Genomic DNA, 15491 nt, shown 5'->3' with positions numbered 1-15491 from the left:
ACAGCTCAAATTTCTTTCAAACTTTCTCTTTATTTTGAATAATATTACAGTTAGGTAAATTTTAAATGTTTTACTTTTTAATTCAACGGTTGTTTAGCTTTCAGAATACATTTGGCCATACCTGATCAATATTTTGAGCTACACATGGCAAAATGTGAAATTTTGCCTACAAGGGGTTCCATACTACCAAGCACTCGGCCGCTAGCTGGGAACTGCTGATGTTACGTATAACACTAGTCAATTAACAAATCTTAGCTGGGGAAATCCAGGATCCCTCCTGGACTGAGTCACATTAAAGACCCTGACCCTAATTCACTTAAAGATGTAAACAATGATTTGCACTTCTTATATGTAGCCACAGTTTCTTTCTGTAGTTACTGTTGTATGTTGTGAATTACAGAATGTAATGGGCTACATGGCGACCAATTGGACTATAACTTTACACAGAGCTTGTCCTTGGAATTTTGTTTTGCACCTGTGTTTTTGTTCAAATTTGTGAACTTGAAAATAGCAGCCATCTTAAAAAATTCCATTAAAGCTTGATATTACCAGATCTGCAAAACTGTTGAAAAGGTCATGTTACTAATTTTGCATATATCCCTTGGCAACTGGTCAGATTTGGCACCATGCAATAGGTCTGCAGCCTGTCAGGCTTGTGTAAGAGGCGAAGAACCTAGACACTATGTATTACGTGTCTGGCTGGAGTATTAGTTTGTTGACAGTAATTCTTGTCGTCGCGATATAGCAGAAACATTGCTCAGGTGACGTAAAACACGAATCATTCAATCTCATGTTTGTTGGAAGATGGGACTAATCCCGGGGCCTCTAAGGTCTTGGTTCATTGATCATCATTCCACCTGGGCTCGTAGCTGCGGCCTAACATGCGATGGTCGCCAGCGGAAGGTCGGCAGGGCGGAGGGGTCTCCCCGCACTAATTCTTGCACCGTCATCATGAGTGAAATATTTGTGCGTATGGTGTAAAATCCTTAACAACGAATCAACCAACCACCTATAATTAGGATCATGCACACCATTGGACATAGTAGTAAATTACAGGGTGTCCCTCAAAAAAGTACTCGTGTTTATTATAGGATTAATTCACTTTTCCAGATCCAATTGAAGACAATAATGGCAAGTTAACGAATGATTGAAGTTTTCAATATTGTTGAATTTAAACCATTAATCTTTTTTTTTTTACGTCAATAAACTATGCATTTATCCGTGGGAAGAAACTTTTGAAAAAAAAAAAGGAAAAAATCATCACAATCTCATAGAAAATGTTCTAAAAGAGCAATGCTTAAATATTTTACTGAAATATTGTACGAACGTTTCTGGTTTTGTATTTTATTAAAATGCTTTACAAATGTTTGTGGAATATTTGAAAAAATACTTATATAACGTCCTGGCAATTGTTTTCATCGCCACGATATGGGTGCAAAATTGCCGATGTGGCGTTAAGCCCCAATCATTCATTCATTCATTCATTCAGTTGTTTTCAAAATATAATGGTGGGAATGTTTTGCTTACATATTGTCAGGACGTTTCTTGTTTATATTTTTAAAAACATTTTGACAATGTTTCTGTGTGTGTTGGGTACTCATCATTTATGATACGACAAGCGATGTCTCCCCATCGACCTATAGTTGAGTCGCCCTGTAATTTGTGGCGAACTCGTGGAGTGCTGTAGGTGTATATATACACCATACCTAGACACAAACCGTTGCTTCAGTCAATACACACTTCTACACAGTAGCGTCGCCGAAGGCCGTGGACGTATATTGTCATAAGTCCATATCTGATCCCAACAACGTAGACAACTGCAAACGCAGGGTAAGTTATTAATTTACAGGTAAACACCGTTTAAGCGATACCCAAATCAGTCAAACTCACTTATATACATACAGGTGCTTAAGTTTTAATAGGTTCGGTGTTGATTTTGTTTCATATGATAAAAATATTTAATAGTTTAAAAGCAACTGAAAACAACATGTTCATGAAAGATGTCTTGAATGCAAAGTATGTATGCCATACATGCAGCTATACAATATAGGGCTACATTTCGTCTATCATTCGTTCTTTATATTTCTATACATTTACTCAGCCTTATCAATTTTAACTTGAATAGATTCATCTACGATTAAATTAATCCCGATATCTTCACATAACGATCGAAGTATACTAGTGTTTGCCGAACTGTACATATAAATGATGCCTTCGGTCGTAAGTAGGAAGGTCTTTCAGCAACCTGCGGATGGTCGTTATTTTCCCCCGGGCTCTGTCTGGTTTCCTTCCACCATAATGCTGGCCGCCGTCGTATAACTGAAACATTCTTGTGTACGGCGTAAAACACCAATCAAATAAATAAATAAATAAATAAAAATGATGCATGGGTTTTCTATACTCGCAATATATTTGACACGGGAAAGGAGCTGACCTAAAAACTTATGTTCTATGTAATCAGTTAGCATTTGTATCAGTTATCCTTGGCACATGTATTCCAGTCAGATATGGATGAAAATCGTGAGGTTCAAGCCACGAGACTGAATATAGTCACAAGATATTCGGCCGTAAGTGTGAAGGTCTGCCAGCAACCTTTCCATTCACCATAATGCTTGCCGCCGTCGTATAAGTGAAATATTCTTGAGTACGGCGTAAAACACCAATCAAATAAATAAATAAATAAACACAACATATTCTGTTCTGGGTGTAGAACATATTTTAGCCATATGTGTTTTAATTTTGCATTGCTATGGAAAGAGAATAGCAGGATTGTGGACTTGTCTTATTCGAATTATGTCGTTGAACATTTTATACATAACGCCAGGTCTATATGTATAGTGATCATAACAGACTTTTATAACATGGGATGGACAGTGAATCTCCTAAACATAACAGCACGGAATTTTCCGCTGACAACTATAATCGTTGTACTATAAATAATTAGGCCCTATACGAGCTGTAGTACAGAATATGACTAGAAATCACCCAAAGGTATAGGCCCTTGTATGTGATTCACTGTAAATTACACAGAATTCCAAGTGATTTTCACCAATTCATATTGGTGAAAAATTCCATTAAACTATAAATGATTTACTGCGTAAATAAGATAATGAGAATTTATAGTATTTACGCACATACACTCCTGCACTCATTGACCGCAGATTACAAGTACATGTATACATGTAGCATATTTGGACAAACTCCGCCCACGAATGGCTTTTTGACCGACCAGGACTGCGCACTTGGTTGTAAGGTAAAAGCCTCTGAAGCGACAATCCAGACTGACTTGTTTACAGATCGAGTTGTACAAGAATGATGCAAACGGTGTTTTCAGAATTTTGCTGAGTCATTGCAAAGCGCATGAAAATATAAAACCAATTTGACCTGTGATAGACATAACAATAACTTATAGACCTGTACTAATTACGTCACAGCTGTATAGCACTTAAACAAGTGAATCTGAAAATAAAAAAAAAACACAAAAGCGCCTGTAAACAAATTGAGACATATGTCTACTTATAAAGAATGTTGAGATGATGCAATAGTACGTCATGACGTATAAACAAATAATGGAGTGTTTGGCAGAATGTGTTTATATGGGTTAATTTTTGTTATGCAACATAATTATTTCTCATGAGCGAAATATGTTCATATTAAATTTAATTCATTCCATTCTTTTTAAATTTGTGTTTGTTCGAAGCTAGTTCTTCTCAATGGTATGCTATGAAAATGGGCCAGGAATGGTACCGAACTCACGAGTCCGCGGTGCTTCGATACATGTATAATGCATATTTTACTTACATGATTAACACCTACATTATTGGGATGAAATTATTAATAAAACGGAAAGTATATTTCCTCCCTGAGATGGCGTATGAAAGACGGAGTTAATTGTCAAATACCAGATTACTCTATTTTCTACCAAATATATGCGACGATTTGTACATAGAACTATCGATATAACGGCATATGTCAAGGGTGTTTTGATTTATTTATTTATCGGACTAGTGTTACACGCCGTACTCAAGATCGAATATTTCACTTATTACGGGCGGAATCCGGAGGAAACCCACGATTATCCGGAGGTTTCCAGGTACGGCCGGAGAGGAAGTCAGCATGAGCGACCGGGTTGTTGAGAGGCCCCTGGGTCATTGCGCCGCGCAGGCCGGCTATCACCTCGAACACGGAGGCCCTCTCACAAGTGTTTTGAGTCATATCGCTATTCAGATAAAACCAATTAAAGTAGATATCTGAAAAGAGCATGTAAATCACACTACAATGTGAAAGTGCTCAGTGCAAACAGAGATGACGATTCAGTATACCGTAAGCATGCGTGAGTTTTCCATGTGGCCTATCTACTAGTATGTAGGCCCTTAACGGTTTTTTCAAAAGTAGACTATAAAGGAACACCAGCGTTAAAATAGAAATGTGCACTGAGGCACAGATGAAATCACGTGGCCCTTAGAGCTAATGGGAATTTATGCTGAGCAAGACTATGTAGCGTGAAGTTTTTGTTATACATAAATAGCGAAAGATTAATCCAGGCCATGACTTTCAGCTATGTTCCACTATAAAGTAGCGGTTTAGTGCATTGCCCCGCCCTCGGACGCCTCACTACATCTGCTAACCCTGCATGCAGCTGCGCTGAGGCCGGCCATATATAGGCAATATATATACCACGGGATCAGATTTGCCATAAACGCAGGAAGGTATATATCAGTTGTGTAAGTAAAATCTAATCATTTTTAATAATAATATAGATTATGGTCATGTGTATGTGAGGAAAAACTTTCACATTTTACTAAAAGAACATATAGTGAACACATATGGTGCGTTTTCAAAACTGCCCTTGGGCATGGAGGGAATTTGTATGTAGGTATGTAAGACGAATATCAAATATAAAACTTCCTCAGTCACAGTTAATATCTCGTCATGCAGGCCGATGTACCATTTCCAGTATCCAGTATCATATAGAGGCCCTTACCGGTTTCGTCAAAAGTAAATGAACAACACCCTTAAAATAAAAAAAGTGCACTGAGGCAGAGATGAAATCACGTGGCTCTTAGAGCAAAGGGGAAGAGCAAGACTATGTAGCGTGAAGTTTTCAGTACACATAAACAGCGAAAAAATAATCCAGGCAATGACTTGACCTCACAGCATTATAGGCCTATACTTGTACCTTAAACGCAGGGTCAGCAAAATAAGTCATCACCAAGAACAACACTGACCTTCCTATACACAGTTTAATACATTTATATATTTTGAATTCTAAGGTGTGTTGTATGAAGCGTATATTGATATAATGGTGACAGCCGGTGTCTTCTTAGCCCTTAACTGTCGGAATATAGCCATATTTATGTGTATATATTATAGCGAACATTATGCCTACACTTCAATACTCTTTGTCAATTCCCAAACGTAAAGGTAAAAAAAAAATACTTGTTGACAACAAGCACTATCAATAAGCTCTCTCCTTATAAAAAAACATACATTAATTGTTTTCCAAAAAGCAAAAAAAATATTTAATTTAAATGTGGTTTTGCAATATCTGATCATGATGACGGCTACTTTTTGGCTTTCCCCATCACTACCCCTTGGATGATATTTAATTACCAACTTAAAGTACATGACAAACCCTTTATGTTGGCCTGAAATCTCTACATTTGTAGTGGTGAAATGTGAAGCTGAGTGAAGTCCGTGTCATTCAGCTTTCATTAACCTATAACCCTGTAGCAATTAGCTAACAACTTCCAGTTCGACAGGTTTAAGACTCAATTTCTGTCACTATATACATCAAAAGCGAATGGGTTATCACGTACAACAAACACACCCTATATACATGTATGTAATAGCCCTTAGCTACATGTAGATCCACCAAAATGGTGGCCGCCGTCGTGTAAGTGGAATATTCTTGAGTACGGCCTAAAACACCAATCAAATAAATAAATAAATACATGTAGATCAACTGGTAACTTAAATTCTTGCGGAACAGGCGGAAAAGTCAAAAAAAAAAAAGAAAAAAAAAAAAAAGTACAAAATCCACAAAATCTCCCCCCCCCCCAAGCATCAGGTGTAGATCTGCACACTCTTTTCTGTTCATGTCCTTTTCTTTATTGCATGTATATAAATGACTCTTTGGTACATACTATTATTTTGGCTTAGCACTACAGGCATACTCATTGGTGTGTAGGTGAGTGGGATTGACTGTAAGAAAACAGAAAATAAGGAATTTACTCACACAATATTACAGCCATTAAAGGTCGTAGCAAAGAATCTGCCAGAACTACATGTAATAACAGATTTTACGGAGACATCAGTTATAATCGCCCCAACACAGTAATTACAGAAAACGTCAAGAAAAAGATTCACAACCGTGTTGTTATTGTTACAAAAACACATGGCTTATGTTTGGAAAACTAAAAATACGTGCACCTTGATTGAAATTTGATAGAACACAGCATGTACACACTAGGATAGAGTTGGAACATTTTACAATATCTTTACAAAAGTAATCAACATTAGGGTGTAACATACCGTTTATATTGCCCTTTAAATTGCTGTAAAATGTTTACTGCTTGTGAAAGTCGCCATTTTCATGTCTTCTCCTGGCAGACACAAGGGAGAGTACAATGGTGTAAAGTACAAGAGTTGTCTCCCTTGATCAGTACATAACATTCGTTTAAACACCCTATCAGCTTTTAAGACAGAAACTAAAATACTAAATAATCATACTAAACATTTGACCGTTACAAAAACTTTTTTCACCCGGGAAACCACGGTATAGTTTAAGGCTCAAACCGGATAGTGCACCCGCTATTCGCGGAGAGAAGCCTTTTCTGTTTTCACAGCTTTCAGCTGTAGTGTTATTCACACACGGTGCTCTGTCATAGGTCCCTCAGTTCTCGTCTCTCTCGCGGTGAAGCAGGTGTGCCTGATTTTAGCTTACATATGCAGGGAACCCATTAGTTTATTTTGCATAACCATCTTTTGATTTTTAAATATATTAGATAAGATATTGATGTCGCCTGAAAAACTGCCTGCAATTACATGACCTCCAAGCCGTGTTCATTTTCAGCTTCAGCTTACGTGTCTATGTAATCACGTCACATAAGTGGAATGTGGAGTTGGTAGTACTGTGAAGCTATATACAGCCATGGGTTCGAATCTCATTCGAGTCACTATTTTCACTGTTTTCGACATAATTGTCTCAGTGTCAGAATGCATATTACTCTCTATATTTTCAGGGATGATTTTTAAAATGGAGAACGAACCACTACGGAGATCTACCGAGGCTCCTGTTTACAACAACAAATCGGAAAACAAGCCGAAATCGAGCCGGAACAATTCGGGATGTACAGGGCGTGTGCAGAACAACTTACTGTTGATCTTAACGGTTGGTGGCATTCTATTAGGTATTGCCATCGGGTTTGCAGTCAGGCCGTTGAATCTGTCCTCAGATGCCAGGATGTGGCTAGGTAAGAAACAAGAAAAACTGATGGTAAAGTTCGCATAGCTGCCTATTGCTTGTTGTTGACCCTCTTCTCACGTGTCTATTGTGAACAGATTTTTTCTTGAACCAATGTCATATAAACATGAACAGGAAATTCACAGCTGCTAAAAATGACCGTTTCCAGTCAGAAGCTGCCACGACCTGGTTTGAAGAACCCGGTGCAACCTAGTACTATACTCTATGTTTTATAGTTCGAACTTGTATAAACTCATATTTTTCTAACTTTAATTAAAGGTTTCACGAAGACTCCAGATTTTGTCCTGAATATAATCAAAAGGCACAACGAGTTATTCATTCCAAAGCTCGGTATAATGTCGGTATTTTAACTTCGGTAATTATCAGAAAATTTTGATCTGTAGGAGTTAAATTCTGTCGCTCCTTTGTACTTTGTTCTGTACAGGTTTACCTGGGGAAATTTTCCTGCGTTTGCTGAAGATGCTGATTCTACCGCTTATCATATGTAGTGTGATCTCAGGTAAGTTGTCTTACACTCGTACCTTTATCATTGCACTAGGCGAAACAGATCATTTTACACTTTCGATGGTCAGAGATTATGTAGGCCTACTCATCTAATTTGGTTGAATAAACTTACATGTATTAGAAATCAAGACATTACAGGGAATCTGTTTAGTTGATTCCACATGGGCAAGTCATAGGAACTGCATGTAATATTCGTGAGTAGGCTCTTTAATAGCAATTGTGCAGAAAAAATACGCAAGATGTTTTCTACCCGTACACATTTCTTGCAACAAATTTACACACATCATCAATGTTTACATGCACTTAAAACGTGTACCAGATTATGTACCTGTGATATACATCTTGTTTATAATATGTTATACACAAAATAAATGCATTTGAACAAAAAGGTAGATATCTGCTTCTTAAGAGTATATATAAGTGCCAAATTATATAGAAAAACTGATTAACGAGTTCAGTTCTGCATCTCAGTAAATTATTTAAGATATTCTGTGAAGCACCCAACTAGCACCTCCACTATATGTGTGACACCAAGACATTGATGCCACGCGAGTTACATCTGTTGAAAGTTTTGAAATTTGAGGATCCCTTCAGGTTTCACAAGTATATCTTGACAACATGACTATCCATCTCCTTCTTTATTACAGTTAAGCAGCCCAATTTGTTTAACTCAAAATGATATGACTGTAAATATATATTCTTGCATTAACAGCATTTAATGTCATTCTCTTGGTCATTACTATGTCTGTAATATGTACAGCCACGACTTTTATTACACATTTATTATTCATATACATTTATGAAATTTTTCCCCCGAATGTGATAAACATGGGATAAAAAAACTCTTTTAACTGAGGTTTTCATCACGCCAGTATATGTTTTTACATATTTTGTTGACCAATAAAATATTTATAAGATCATGTATGTACTGATAAATATAAATAAATGAAATAAAATAATTTTTTTTTTGTTTCTCTCAGGCACAGCCTCAATGAACCCTAAATCAAACGGGAAGATCAGCGCCGTAGCCCTCACGTACTGCCTCTTGACGAACTTCATGTCCTGTGTTATAGGCCTGATCTTCACATTGATTATCAAACCAGGTTAGTATTAATTAAACCAACAAAGCTATATTGTTAATTAAAATTACTTATAAAAGGCTTTGGGAGGGGAGTGGTAAGCGTGCCAAGGAGCCTCACACCAATGCAATCGCTGTAAGCTCAAATCCAGCTCATGTTGGCTTCCTCTTCGATGGGGATGTCTGTCAGCACCCTGCGGAAGTTCGTGTGTTTCCTCCGAGTTCTGACCGGTTTCCTCCCACCATATAATGCTGGGCGCCGTCGTGTAAGTGAAATATATACACGAATACAGCGTAAAACACCAAATAAACAAATAAGTAAATAAATATAAAAGGCTGGGTTCACTTTTGCTAGACTTTCAAGATACCAAACATGACACTCCACTCATAGCTAGAGTATGCCTGTATACTAATATCGTACCCGCTGAAACCTTGTTTTTTTCCCTAATATAAAAGACTTACTTCGTTTGCCAGGTACAACACAAAAAGTATAGCTTAGCGTGAAAGAACTGCATTTCTGCCTCGTTTGTGCCTATATTCCTCTCAGTTTTTCCGAAATTTTGACTTTCTCATGCCAAAATTTTTACTTTATTCTGAATTTTTTTTGTTGCGAAATGCGGACTTCTTCTTGGGTCAAAGTCATTAGCGTATGAAGAAAATGCATGTTCAGATATACAGATATTCATGTCCCAATCATCAGATATTGACCTATAATTGAAGTCTCTTCACACTGTTATAGTATGAACAGTGCCAGCGTAAGTTCTTTATGCATATATCGCTTCTTTCTGAGATATTTATAGACGCTAATAGACATACAAGACCCGAAGAATTGTATATATGGATAACAACTCCTGTGTTAATACTAACATCGTTATCAAACATTTATTGACATTTAAAACAGTATAGATTACAGTACTCGATATTACAAGTGTAATTCTAAATATGTTTATATGGGCTGTGTCTACATGTACTTACATACAAACGCCTAGTTTCTCCATGATGTCCTTGCTGTACGACATTGCGCTATTGCTAGAGTATACTCGAACATAAACAACAATGATGTGCATCTAGACGTGTTCATGTCATCTCTTTGCTATGTATGGAAGACACGTACAGGCCAAACATTTTCTTATTTCTTTTCTTATGTTTGTGGAAGCCGAAGGGTGACATCCCTCCCCTAGCAGGGCGCGACATGCTACATGCGACATGAGCTGAGGAAGCTGGCCGTCGTCGCATAAGAGATATATTAGTACGGTGTAAAACATTAATCAAATAAATAAATCAAAGTAATCAAAGCAAATATACGTTTATTTCAGCACGCTTTGTGGATACGAAAAATATGGATTCGGTTAAAACTCAGATGTTACAGACGCAGGATATTTTTGCGGACTTACTGAGGTAAGCATAGAATGAAGGATACATCTTTTAGCGTTAGGTTTATGTGTGCAGGTATATTCAGTGCTTGGCCTAAATGTCTCTTTTGAATTGTCCACATACAGTTTGAAGAATTTTAAAGGGTACATCACTTTATAAGATTTTACCAGTTTCTACTGGCATATTTCAGTAATACACCAGTCAAAAGTTAACAATAGTCTCTCAACGGCAGAAAATGTTTACATATAGCTTGATTGTACGTTACATGAGAAAATCTTTACCTATACCATATAGGCCTATATCCGTTTCAGGACATACTGATATCTCATCTAAAGTTTAGTATTATTCAAGTAACACATATTCCTTGATTCTGGGCCATGTAAGATTTTCTGGTGAAGTTTGATTCATTTGATTCAGAATAATGATGTGTTGACATGAAAGGTATCATATAAAAGCTATTATATGCTTCTGAAAGTGCATTTTTACATATACCAACCTTTAGATGAAATACAGTAATTGCAAAATACGTTCTCAATAGGAAATATGCGTAATTAATAAGTTTCAGACTAGTTCTATGATATTTTCGAATCTTCCAGCATCTAAAAGAATTTTTTCGAAAACGAACTTATGTCTACATCTGTCCTGAGAGATATGCTAATTCCTCTCAGCGACCTCCACAAATCTAAAAATGAGATAAGCCTTTGTTTTTTTAAGCTGAGTTTTCTTCTGTTGAATGTGTAAGGATTTTATTGTACTTTCCAGAAATTTGGTACCCGATAACATTGTAGAGGCATGTTTCCAACAGGTATGTAAAATATGTTATCACCTGATCAATCATATATTTAAAATGTATCTTTTGCAAGTATATAACGTATACACACACACACATATATATATATATATATATATATATATATATATATATATATATATATATATATATATATATATATATATATATATTTTATAAACGGGCTTTCAGCACAAAAGGTATTTCTTTGTCATTAACATTCATGACATTTTGAATAAAGCAACCATAACAACTTTCTCTTCCTGATACATGAAGGTCCAAACGCAGTACAAGAAAATTGCGAACGAAATTGAATCCATGAAAGCCAATGAGACAGATGGAAATTCCACAAGCAGCCAACTGTACACTTTCTCAAAATATTTGGGGAAAACAGATGGGACAAATATACTGGGTGAGCAAAAACGCTAACAAAAGTTTGCCGAATTGTGCATGTTTAAAGTGTAATTCCACGATATTAACAATTTCCAGACAACACTTAATCACACAAAGTTGTGGTGCACAGTGTCTCCAGTCTGTGTACTCTACCTGTCAATCTTTTCCTAGAAATAGAGAATAAAAAAAGATATATATATATATATATATATATATATATATATATATATATATATATATATATATATATAACCATTTGTGAAAAAGGGTTCTTAGAAAGGAGATTCAGTTTATTTGGTAGCAGCAAAGAAGTGATTTGATGGCATCTTAATAGGGATTTTTCTTTTGCTAAGAGTTTTTGGTGTACTGTGAAAACTTCCAACAGAATTAGTAAACCCTTGTCACTGCAGTTATATGCTAAGAAATGTGTTAAAAGTGGTAAATACTGTCAGTCTGCATTATCGAGTTCACAATGGCAAAACCACCTGCTAACATATCACCAGAAGCGGTGAAATTTCGTTTTAATTTATAGGCGATAATCTGGCGTTTCTGAACAACGAGAAAAAAATTCCATAACCAATCAACCAACTTGTTATATCATTCATTGCCATTTGTATTTTAGGTGAGAATCTTTGTTTGTTTGTAAAAAACGGAAACAAAAATCATAATCTTTCAACGAACTCCTTGTATTCTTCATTGTCTTTTGAATCATGACTCTTATTTCCTACAGGTTTAATAGTAGTCTGTGTTTTGATCGGTATCGCCATCAACAAGAGTCAAGAGAAAGGCAAGCACTTCCTACGCTTCTTCACCTCTGCCACGGAAGTTGTACTGATCCTACTCAGATGGTTGCTATGGTGAGGAATGGTCACATCACCGCCTAGCAACCCTGCTAATTAAATATGCCCGTTCAATAAGACATGGTGGATCTAGCACCGAACCTGAAATGGATGATTGCCAATAAAGACAAAGGATATGTTTTGGTATTTTCACGTATATTGCATAAAGTTTTTCGGGTAATTTTTTATCATACCGACGTGATATGGTCAGATTCTCACAATGTTAAAGTTTTAGAAGCGTTTCTGTTTCTTCTATTTTTGGAAGGTATGATTCTCGTGTAGAAAGTCTTAGCTCTTCGTTCTAACATGTTCTGTCATGATATAGCTGAAATTGTGGCTGTGTGGTGTTAAAACCCAAACCTAGTTATCATTCATTCACTCATCGGATAATGTTAAACATAAACTCTCATAACTTTGGTCCAGACTCTGGAAACGATTGGCATGTTGTTAGAGCAGGGTAGGTAAGAAGGGTTCAGGTAATGGACCAGCATGGCTTAATATGTTCCCTAGAGTGACCTCCCTTTGACCGAGCGGAATCTCTCTTCAGCGAGGTATTTTCCCAGCGCCAGTGGTGACACACACACATCGTAAAGGCAAAGGCAGGAATCATTTGGGCTGGGTTTCATTAGGCGGACAAGGTTTCTCATTGCGATTTCTTTTACATTATACGTCCACCTCATGCAGTTCGATACTAACTTTCGATGCCAACACATTCTACCTCTATCATCTCTGCGACTACATGGAATGTGATATTTGCCAAATTAGTCCCCAACGATAACATATAGATTGTTGAACTACACCTGCTTGATATCAATTGAAGTGTTTCGTGATTTTCGTTTATTTTCCGATTGCAGGTACACTCCCTTAGGTGTGTTTAGCTTGATCGCCGTGTCCTTGGCCGGTATAGAAGATCTGGAACAAACCTTTGTACAACTGGGACTTTTTGTTCTCACCATATTCGTAGGGATCGTCACACACCAGCTCGTCTTCATCGCCCTCATTTTGTTCGTATTGGCCCATAGGAATCCCTACCGGTATCTTCTCAGCATATCGCGAAGCTGGATGATCGTTTTTGCCACCACGAGCACGTGAGTAGCGTGCGACGCTTTTTTCTGACTGGCTGCTGACATTTTAGAGTTTATGGAGGGCCCTGTATGTGGTTCAAAGCTTACATCTCTCGTATAGTCGACAATGTGTAAAAAGGTTTGATATATAAGTTACTTTTTCTCAATAAAATAAAAGTTACTCTGATTTCTACTTGAACACAAATGTTTGGTAAAGGCATATAAGCCCCTATACTACTGTCTTGTCTTCGCGAAACTATCCTCGTGTTAAAGTTCTCAAAATTAAGTTATCATATTCGGAATCAGGATGTGAACACATGTCTTTGGTGGTTTCAGGGCAGTCGCTATTCCAGAAATGTTGCACGCATGTGAAGTTAGTAACAAAATAGACAAAAGAGTGTCCAGGTACGTCGTGCCATTCTGTGTCACGCTGAACGCCGATGGCAGCGCCCTCTATATCACGGCAGCTGCTTTATTCGTAGCCACGGTTACTGGCAATTCACCAGATGCCGGCACTACTATCATTGTCGTGTAAGTTAAAATTGCCGTTGTTTTTTTTTTTTTTGATGATTAATTTATTATATGCTAATTTAAGTCGGTTATATTGCTTTCCATTAAATTAGAAATCAGTTTTTTTCCGCTCGCTCTCTCTGCCTTACTGTGGGACCTTGGTGACAATAAATGGTCGACAACGCTCATTTGTGGCCGGTGAAAATCTTCCACTAATACTTTTTGCATATCTGTACATCATATATTGGAAGTTAGTAGCTTGCCAAATGCGGGAGGATTACACCGGCACTCCGATTTCCGCCACCCATAAAACTGATCGCCATCGTATAAAAAAGGGAAAAAAATGAGTACCGGTACCGTGTTAAACAATAATCCAATAAATTAGAAAATGCAGATTACATGCTGAAGAAGGATTGCATTAGGTAAGTTTCGTTTTTCTTTGTAGCGTGTTGACCACAGTGGCAAGCTTGGCCATTCCTTCTGTACCAAGTGCCAGCATTGTCACTTTGGTCGTCATCTTGTCATCAATAAATATTCCCACAGAGGCCATCGGATTTCTTTTCACAGTGGAATGGTTTCTGTAAGTAAATATATCTGTCCGGAAAACCGATCTTTTTCATATTGGGATTCTATCGTACTAGTATAGACTTGTTTAATTACGATTTCCTTTTTTTTAACAAATATGTGTTGGCGGGAAAATTTTCCACATTGTCATATTTTCGTTACTTATGTATCTCTGTTTAAAGTTCATCTCACTTGAAATAAATATTGACAACAATAACAACTACTGTAAAATCTTTAAAAATTTTGTTATATTTTTCAGGGATCGGATTAGAAGCACAAGTAATTTATTTAGTCACACCGCCTGTGCTGCAGTGGTGTTTAGATTCTGCAAATCCGATTTATCACCATTGGAATTCGACGATGACGTTTTGGAAATGAAGGTCAGCAACCTTGACATTCATCGGGAAGGTCAGGTGGATAATCACGTGAACAGTGGCAAAGATGACGGCTTACTTCTTGTAGATATTGTTTCGTAAAACAAGACTAGGCCTGTTTGCTAAAAAACGTGTATCAATTTAAGATATCCATGAAACAGCAAAAACACACCAGAAATTGCGAGAACCACGTGGATAGTCTCATGCATGGATAGTCACATGCATAGCCAGTTCTAAAACGGACGGCTAAGATATTGCACATATGACGTTTACACAAAACGCTCTTCAGTTGCATAAAAGCCGTATGCAGAATAATAAAGGCGTTGTGAATAAAATATAACCTTGTGAATATTTAGAAAAAAATGATGTCAGATAGTCTGTTACCAGAATGTCAACAAGGTCGGTTACAATGACGTTCACGACTAGACTGTCTACATGGGTTTGTGCCAGGGCGAAAGACAATGCTGAGAGGATACACATGGAGTTAAGAAAGGTCCGTCTCTATACTGATTGTT

General features: G+C 37.1%; 1 protein-coding gene across 1 annotated transcript; it reads left to right on the top strand.

The window, feature by feature from the left end:
- The first annotated feature begins 7258 nt into the window (after window positions 1-7258).
- Window positions 7259-15078, top strand: LOC135467124 (excitatory amino acid transporter-like). Its single transcript, XM_064744885.1, has 11 exons — window positions 7259-7475; window positions 7911-7985; window positions 8971-9093; window positions 10385-10466; window positions 11205-11247; window positions 11509-11644; window positions 12356-12482; window positions 13319-13552; window positions 13865-14059; window positions 14484-14618; window positions 14862-15078. The coding sequence occupies exons 1-11, from the start codon at window positions 7259-7261 to the stop codon at window positions 15076-15078; spliced, it is 1584 nt and encodes a 527-aa protein (XP_064600955.1).
- The last annotated feature ends 413 nt before the right edge of the window (window positions 15079-15491 follow it).

The sequence above is a fragment of the Liolophura sinensis genome, chromosome 6 (genome assembly GCF_032854445.1).
Source record: "Liolophura sinensis isolate JHLJ2023 chromosome 6, CUHK_Ljap_v2, whole genome shotgun sequence".
NCBI lineage: Eukaryota > Metazoa > Mollusca > Polyplacophora > Chitonida > Chitonidae > Liolophura > Liolophura sinensis.
Note: the sequence above shows the minus strand (reverse complement) of the source record. Positions and strands in the feature narration are given on the sequence as shown.

Coding starts and splice junctions, on each gene's coding strand:
- LOC135467124 (XM_064744885.1), top strand. CDS start 7,259: ATGGAGAACGAACCACTACGGAGATCTACCGAGGCTCCTGTTTACAAC. Junction 9,094..10,384: donor CACATTGATTATCAAACCAG/GTTAGTATTAAT, acceptor CGTTTATTTCAG/CACGCTTTGTGGATACGAAA. Junction 13,553..13,864: donor GTTTTTGCCACCACGAGCAC/GTGAGTAGCGTG, acceptor TGGTGGTTTCAG/GGCAGTCGCTATTCCAGAAA.